Below are 8,959 nucleotides of genomic sequence, written 5' to 3'. Positions count from 1 at the left end.
CAGGTTGTTAGAACAAAGTGTTCTTGCATTGAGGGAGGGCATGAGCAGAGGCCCCAAAGTCTGTACACTACCTCAGTATATGTATATGTATAAGTATATGTATACAGGCCCATACCTCTATTTTTACGAGCAAACGCATTTACATATATACACACCTATGCTTATTCTTGAGTCCCAGGGGTCATGCTGCTTGGACTGAGGATTCTTGCTCTTTCACTGATCACCTGAGTAACTTCAGACACGTTACCTTGCCTTTTTAAGTCTCAGATATTTTTGTGATACTACCTATTTCACAGGGTTACTATGAGGCTTAAATGAAATTATATATAATAAGTGTACCTGACACATAAACCAAACCAGGTGCCACCAAGTCAATTAGACTTGACTCTACTCCACTCTTAGTGACCCTGTAGGGCAGAGTAGAACTGTGCTATGGCATTTCTCAGGCTTTAATTGTTACAGAAGTGGACTGCTACATCTTTGTCTCACAGAAGAAAATAGTTGAACTTTTGCCTAGCAGGCAATTGGAAACCATTGCCCCACCAGAGAGCTGGTACCTGACACATAGTGAGGACTTAATGCACATCAACTATTTTATTACTTGCTTCTTATGATAGTGATGACTCATTAACATTTGTGCTTGGTGTTTTTTGAGAATATACTTACAAAGTCTCGTTGTGTTGCCGCTGTGATACAAGATGCCACCTCAAAACCATAGACTATAAACATCAGAATGAAATACTGCAAGAAAACAAACAACAAGAATTGCATTTACCCTCAGAGAGGCTCCCCTACAAATGATCATTACATTTTTAGCATATAATAAATATAAGTATCATTACATAGAATTATCTAATCATGCATGTAGTTATTCAACAAACCCTCATCGATAAGTTGTTTGGAGCTAGAATTGGTATAAGAGGCATAACCATTCAGTTCTCTTCATTTCCTCAGAGATGACCATAGAAAACAGAGCTTTCTCAGTCTAGATTTCTGAATTTCTGTTTTAAATGGGAAAGACAACTACAAGGGAATGAACTGATGTGTGGGTGTGCGTGTGAGTGTGTGCTTGATAAGGGGTAAGCGTTTTCGTGACCAGACTCTATGCAGCGCCTCGTAGCTCCCTTCTAAGAGGGGAAATGTTCTTTCTGGCTTGCTGAAGATTTAGGATGACAGAGATCAGGAAATGCTGAACTGGGCTGAATTTTCTAGTATCATCATAGAGGAACAGACAGCCTTCGAGCCCTCAGCTCCAAACACCCAAACCAAGCTCACTAACATGGAGTTGATTCCAACTCACAATGTCCCTATAAGACAGAATAGAACTTCCTCTGTAGATTTTAGAGACTCTAAGTCAGTACTCTGAGTGGCTGTAAGCTTCGTATCACTGGCCTAATGGTCAGTAGCCTAACACATAACCCACTACACTGTCAGGGTGCACTAGCTAATCACTGTCTTCACTCACATACAACCCACTCCAGATATTTCCATGGGATCAATGGCTGAAACAGAATTCACCGTGTGTCACATAGTTGGTGTTGTTGAAGTTGGGGTGTGCGTTTGTGTGCATGAGTGTGCGCATGTGCATGTGCTTCCATGGGACACTGCTCCAGTTTCAGGATGGCAAATATTTGGAGTTCTCACGTGGTCTTCCTCACTTTTGGGTCCTTGTTTGAGAGAAGAACTTCAGTCACTGTCTGCTCGCCTTCTCTCGGTGAGGGGACCATGTCTGAGCAGGAGAGACTTTGACCCGAGTGTGAACCGCGGGAGCATCTCATTGTTAACCCTATCGCAGATGCTATGGAGAGCTTTGGTGAACGAAGCCCCTTGGCAACACTCTAGAAAGGACGCACAGTGCATGGTGGGAAATAGCCTAGAACACGTCAGTCCTGGTGGGCCCACAGTGAGACTGAGACGCGAGTGAAGGTTGTTTTTAGGGACCTCCGACTCTCCTCATCTCTTTCACCGCATTCCTTTTGGCTGCATTCTGGTCCCCACCCTCCAAAAGTGGGTGCAGTTCCACTTCAAAGCAGTCGGATGATGAGCGCACACTAAGAGCCGGAGAATGTTCCTGTTCTGCATTCCCAGGGTACCAGGACAAAGGTCCACTGACAGGCCCTTGAAGTTGCTGGACTTGTTTTTTAAAAGTAGGACTCAGGTCCTTGAGTAGGGGAGCCCTTTCAGGGGTGGGAATGGGAGTGAGGGTTTGTTTGGTTTCTCAGGACAGTGTGAGAAACTACAGTTCTGAGCAAGGGGGCAGAGAGGAGCTGTCCAGTCCCAACACGGAGGTTTCTTAGCTCGGCTGGCTCAGCTGGCTCAGGGCATGATCTTTTTCTCTGTGGGTGCAGAGGGAGAGCCTCCTCGGGGAGGTGAGAAGTGGAGCTGTGTGCGACAGTGGTGCTTTCTCAGGGTTTTCTACCCCAGGATCCTTGAATGGCAGAGAATGTGTAGGCCATTGCACAAGGTCCTTAGCCTTAAGCTTAATCTCTCTGAAAAGGCTCATGATTTGTCTTATGGAATGCACGCACATTTTGTTGTAATCTGATATATCAGTGCCCAATTAATATTAAAATAATCTTTTAAACTCCTTGTCACTCCTCTGTCAATCAGGTATACTGTGGTCATTTGTGCGTTGTTGTGAGGCTGGGAATGATGCCACTGGTCTTTCAAATATCAGCAGGGCCACCTGAGGTAGAGAGGCTTCAGTGGTGCTTCAAGTCTAAGGCTCTCTACTACAATGAAAATTCGCCAATTGGTCTGATGGATCACAGCAGAATAGTATCTGATTTAGTGCTGGAAGATGAGCTACTAGGTTGGAAGGCAGTCACAACACTATTGTGGTTAGCAGTGGTCACCACTATGGGCTACAACGCACTACTGGTTGCGAGGAAGGTACATGATCACGCAGTGTGTTGTACTGTGGTATTCTGAGTCACGGTGATTCAGAGCCAACTAGGTGGCAATGTACAACATCAATAGCAAGAGAAAATCAGGTGATCAATTAGAAAAAAAATCTTATGAACAAGTTTTCAACCATCTCTCCTTTTGGCCTATGTAGCTTAGAGTCCACCACCAGGCACATAGATACACCCATTTGAGAAGTACAGTACAGATCTGGAAAGCACTCAACAGGGTCGACCTGTTTGGTTTCTTCAGGGCTTGCAGCCCTGGAGGGCATGTCTGTAGAGCCTCACCCTCCTCCTCACTCCTGACCCCATATTCTGTTTCCACCTGCCCCCTGAAAGTCAAAACATTGTGTTCAATGAAGGAGAAGCCATCCATCAGCATTGGTCTGGAGGACAACTGGGAAGAGCGTGCAGGTCTTACCGCCAGAAGAATTTTCCTGCTGGACTTCATGATGCCCACGATGCCCAGGACAGACAGGCAGAAGAGGCAGATGCCAACAAACATGCCGATCCAGGCGGCCCCAAAGATGTCGTCATTGTCGGTGGCTTCAAGCAGTGGGTAGAGGCTGTGCTGGTCAGACACAAAAAAGATGCACTCTGCCGTCAGGGCGATGCCACACATCTGGGGACAGAGTGAATCGGTCAATGTGACTGCCCTGATCACAGACTCGGGAAAGTCTGGCATGGGTGATATGGCATGGGTGAAAGAGCCCACTTCCCTATCCTGCATAGGCCTTTAGCAACTGGCAAATTCCTCATTGCCAGGCTATCAAATAGCTTCTTCCATCCTTCCTTTGTTGCTCTGTCTTCCTGCTTCTGGGAAAAGACTCAGATAATATCAGACTATCATGTCCTTGGGATATGAACCATTCAAATAGCTTTTTGTATGAAGGGAATTGCCTTATTCCGTGTCTACTGCCCCATCTCCCAAACCCCTGGATTGTAGCAGGGGAACTGGTTCGCGTCCTACTTATCAGGGCCAGAGACCCATTGAACGTTCAAGCTAGAAGGAACTTTGGCAATTATTTTTCGCAACCTCTGTATTCTAGAGGTTAGGACTCTTGGCCTTGTCCAGAGTCAACACAGGGAGTGAGAGGCAGAGTTTGGCCAAGAACCAGATACCCTGACTCCTAGCGAGTACTCCTCCCAGCCTACCATGCTGTCACCACTTGACCCTTGAGCCACTCTCATTTTCTGATGCTCTCCTTCGGATGATGAAGCCAAGAAGATGCAAAGCTCTGTCCCCTGCAAACTCAACAGCAGAACTTCAAGCTCCATCCCTGCCATTGACTCAATTCCGACTCATTGTGAGCCTGTAGGATAGAATTGCCCCCCTGGGTTTCTGAGACAGTGACTCTGGAGGAGAAAGCCCAGTCTTTCTCCTATGGAATGGCCGGTGGTTCCAAACTGTTCATCTGCAGCCCACCACATGACCACTATGCTCTCTGGAAATCAAACTAAGGGGCAACAGGGAAGAGGATTTAAAGTGTAGGCCTGTGGACACCGATTTCTGCATTTGGAAGATGAGAGAGAAATAATTACTTTTTTTTTCAACCATGATATTTTGATACCTTACATAATTATATGTAATTATTTATGTAGTTAAATTCTAACTAGCACATTTGACTAATGTATTTCTTAGAGGCAAAAAATGCAGGCAGCCAATAATTATGTCATTATTCCCTCTTTAAATTTCGACTTTGGAGCCATCTAAAGTCTTGATTACAGGAAGAGCAAAAACCCTTGAAAAACACGCTTGACTTACACCAACAATCACGTGTCCAAAAATCAGCAGGCCTTGGAAGCAACGGACAGTAGAGTCGTCTTTAACCATCTTCAGGATTTCTCGCAAGCTGAAGACACAATTGAGAACACCACAGCTTAGTAAGAATAGGTGAACACTGCTGCTACAACTTCCATAGCATGATTACATCACGTGACGGTGTAGTACTTCTTATTCCAACCCAACTGAACCAAAGTCATGCGGTTACCTAGCAGTGGAGGGAATCTGGTTATTAAGCTCAGTAATTGAATCAGGAACTGAAGAAGAGTCGATGCACTTGACTCACAGTGCTGGCGAAAATATTGAAAGTGCCAAGGCCGAAAGCACAAACAAATCTGTTTTGGAAGAATTAGAGCCAGAGGAGTCCTTAGAAACAATGATGGTGAGTCTCCCAACGTGGGCATGTTATCAGGAGGAACCAGTCCCCGGGGAAAGACATCATTCTTAGTAAAACAGTGGGTGAGCCAAAAAAGAGGAAAACCTTTGATCAGAGGGCTTATGGCTGCAGCCATAAGAACACGTGTGCGGGGGCGCAGCCCTGGGAGGGGTTTCGTGCTGGTGCACCCAGGGTCGCGATGAGTCAGAACGGCTTGACGTCACCTAAGAACAACAAGAAACTCCGTAAAAACAAAGCCTACTGGAGTCTGTCTTGTGTCTCCCAGGAGTTCCTAAAGACGTGAGTGTATAGCCTGCACTTCTCTGAGGGATGAACCGAAACTTGGCAAAGTCAGTCACCTTTATGCAAGGACATAAAACACAGGCTTGGGATGACTGGGGAGGGCGCAAGCACCATGGAGCTGTGAGCTATATTGAGGGTCCCTTATCACCCTTAGGCATTTCACACTGAGACCCAAAGGGTCAACTTAGGGTCAGCATTGGTGGTTGGTTCATATGAGAACTGTAGGCTGCTGCTAATAAACATTATTGCATCGCTCAAAAATTAGTTGGCAAAATAAATAATGTCCTGTCCTAGAAGTGAATGTGAGGAGAGAAAGAGGGGATCAATTTAGTTCCCCGTATGAGTCCCACCCTTTACATGTTGCTTGGTGTCTTCCAGTCAGCATTCACAGCAACCTCAGGAATCACTGCCTGGTACCGCACCATCCTCAAAACTGTTGCTAGCTTTGAGTTCACTGCTGCCATCTCCTTGCGGGACTTCCTTTTTTTTTGGTGACCCTCCCCTTTGCCAAGCAGGATGTCCTTCTCCCGGGACTGGAGCCGCTTGATAACATGTTCAAAGTATGTGAGAGGGAGTCTCGTAAAAATCCGATTTAGTAGAAAAAGAAAATTAATGAGGCTTGCACATGAAACTAGAGTTTGTGCTGTTAAGTTGCCCAGGATCAGAGAGCCAGTACATGGCAGAGCTGGGCTGCAAGCTTTGGTCTGTGGGACTCCAAAGCCTCAAAACTTCCTCCTAAAAAAGATCCCAAAGAAAAAATGGGAACGATCCCAAGAAATGATTGACCAGGCTTAGTGCCAAGCAGAGCACAAGGTGGGCTTCTTGCTGCCCAGAGAATTCTCTGGAAGGTACACCATGGTGAGTGCTTGGATTCTCTACTTGAAATGCTTTGAGAAAATGTCACAGCATTTTTCATCAATTACATTCTTCCATACACTCAGGCTCTAAATTTGAATGTATTCAGTGATACATTTTGTTTAGTGGAAAACAAAAATATGTATGGAACATTATTATATTATAGGGCATTATACCTTGGTGGGAAAGATGGATCTCCACATACACGTTAGTTACAATACAGGTAGGAAGACTCTGAGTACTGGGGGAGGCCTGAGGGGAAAGAGGTAATCCTTGCAGAATATACATTTGTTTTTTATTCACCGCCCACTTACATTTTAAATCAGATTTTTAAATATTGGATTTTTTTTATTGTGATAAATATGTAGCTAGCAAGCATTTGCTGTTTCTATTATCTTTACAGATATAGAGCAGTGACATTACATATATTCACCAGGCTTCTTCAACCACCATCATTAACCATTCCCTAATTCTTCCACCACCCCTAATAGAAGCCCAGAGTCCCTTAAGCATCAACTTCCTTCCCACTCAGTTTTGGTAACCACTAATAATTAACTTCAGTCTCTTTATACTTGCCTGTTCTATTGCACATAAATAGAGCATGTTTCACACAAATAGAGAATGTTTCAGGAGAATATTTCACATAAATGTGTGTGAGTGTGTGTGTGTGTCCTTTTGTGGCTGACTTAATTCATTCAGCATAGAGTTTTCAAGGTTGGATGTGTTTGGTTTGGGTAAGTCCAGCAGAGGTTGGTGTGTGGGGGAGGGAGACAGGAAGGGAGGGAGAGTGGGAGGAAGGGTGGGAGGACCGGAGGGAGGGAGGGTGGGGTGACATTCCAGAGAAAGGTAAGGTCAGGGAGTGGAAGCTGAAAAGAGCAAGGTGCCCTGGAAACAGCAAGTCAACCAGTCTGGCAGATGTCCCAGTGTGTGTGGAACATCAGTGGGGCACAAGTCTCCTTTCTGACTCAGGCAGGCTCGTTGAATTTTAACTTTATCATTACACCCTAATGTTAGTACCATATTCAGTCTTCCAAGGAATCTCAAATGTCTCTAAATAGTTTCCCTTCCCTGTTCACCTGGGTAGGTGTGGGGATTTTAGCAATTTTTGATTTAGAATTTGGCACACTGTGGGCACTCCATCAATATTTGTTGAATGAGTAGAAGAATCGGGGCCATTCTGATGAGATCCCTGTGTGTAGTTTCTGCTTAGACAAGACCTGCATTTCTTTCTGTTTAGCAATGGCATTTTATGCTTCGAAATGTCATCTGCTCTTTCCAGCGGTTGAGCAAGAGTCTGAGGGGTGCCTTTGTGTCCCAAAGAGTTAATGCACAAAGTCCCCAGGGGAGAGCTGTACTCAGTGAGCCACAGCAATCACCTTGGAAAGCTCACTCCTCTGTGTACAGATGCTGCTCTTACATGTCAACTAGAGACATGTAAGTAGACTTGAAAAAAAAGGGAGACAACAGGAGTGCCGAGAGTAAAAAGGTAGAAACCCAATGACATAAAATTTAGCACTGTTATAAGTCACTGCTGAATATGCACCACTGGTCAGGGACCATCCGGTATGGCAACGTAAAATTCATTCCAAGTACATTAACTGGTGGTGCTGTTGGCATAGTATTAGGCTGTTAACTGCAAGGGAGGTAGTTCAAGCCCTCCAGCAGCTCTACGGGAGAAAATTGGGGGAAAACTGTTTCTATAAAGATTTATAGCTTTGAAAATTCTATGCAGGGTTGCTATGAGTTGGAATTGAATGACAGTGGCTTTGGGTTTGTAAACTCCCCAAACCAGACTCATTGCCAATGAGTAGATTTCGACTCATAGTGCCCCCAAAGCAACCCTATATATGAGTAATCTTATAAAACAGAGTCAAATCATAATGTAGGCTTTAGCATAAGCATACAGCATAAGACAAAAAAAAAAAGACATTAAAGATATTCACCTGGGGAAGGAAGAGATGAAATTATCATTATTCACAGATGATATGATTTTATATATGGAAAATCCCAAAAGCTTCACAAAGGGAGTACTGGAAGCAATTGAGGAATATGGCAGAGTGGCAGGATATAAGATTAACAAACAGAAGTCTATCAACTGCTATACACATCAGATAAGACCACAGAAGAGGGCCTAAAAAAGGTGCTACCCTTCAAAATAGTCAAGCACAAATGGAAGTATCTAGGGATCTACCTGACTAAAAGAACAAAAGATTTATATAAGGAAAACTACAGAACACTATTACAAGAAACCAAGAGTGACTTCAACAAATGGAAAAATATTCCATGCTCGTGGATTGGAAGACTCAATATAGTAAAGATGTCAGTTCTGTCCAAGGCACTATATAAGTTTAATGCAATCCCGATACAATTACCCTCATCTTTCTTCAAGGAAATGGAAAAACTGATTACAAAGTTCATATGATGAGGGAAGAATCCCAGAATTAGCAGAGAACTCCTCAAGAAGAAGAACAGGGTGGGAGGGCTTGCTTTACTTGACTTTAGCACAGTATTATATGGTCACAGTAGTCAAAACGGCATTGTATTGGTATAATGACAGATACTCAGATCAATGGAAAAGAACTGAAAACCCAGAAATAAAATCATCAGCATACAGACAACTGATCCTTGATAAGGGCCCAAAAAATATCAAATGGGAAGCAGATGCCCTCTTCAAGAAATGGTGCTGGAAAAAATGGATATTTACCTGCAGAAAAATGAACCAATACCCTTATCTCA

At 44.1% G+C, this 8,959-nt stretch overlaps 1 protein-coding gene across 2 annotated transcripts in view; it reads right to left on the bottom strand.

Moving 5' to 3' along the window:
* UPK1B (uroplakin 1B) overlaps positions 1–8,959 on the bottom strand; it is a 40,128-nt gene that overhangs the window by 17,735 nt on the left and 13,434 nt on the right. For both annotated transcript variants that reach the window (XM_004706415.2, XM_045286206.1), the window contains exons 2-4: positions 4,672–4,759; positions 3,328–3,528; positions 667–741 (exon numbers count right to left, since the gene is read on the bottom strand). In XM_004706415.2, the coding sequence (XP_004706472.1) occupies positions 667–741; positions 3,328–3,528; positions 4,672–4,740 (345 nt within the window). In that variant the 5' untranslated portion in view covers positions 4,741–4,759. The remainder of the gene's footprint in view (positions 1–666; positions 742–3,327; positions 3,529–4,671; positions 4,760–8,959) is intronic.

This window comes from Echinops telfairi, unplaced genomic scaffold, assembly GCF_000313985.2.
Source record: "Echinops telfairi isolate 266 unplaced genomic scaffold, ASM31398v2 ScPeMD7_6;HRSCAF=24_0, whole genome shotgun sequence".
In the NCBI taxonomy this organism is placed as follows: domain Eukaryota; kingdom Metazoa; phylum Chordata; class Mammalia; order Afrosoricida; family Tenrecidae; genus Echinops; species Echinops telfairi.
The sequence above is the reverse complement of the archived record's forward strand: the minus strand, read 5'-3'. Positions and strand labels throughout refer to the sequence as shown.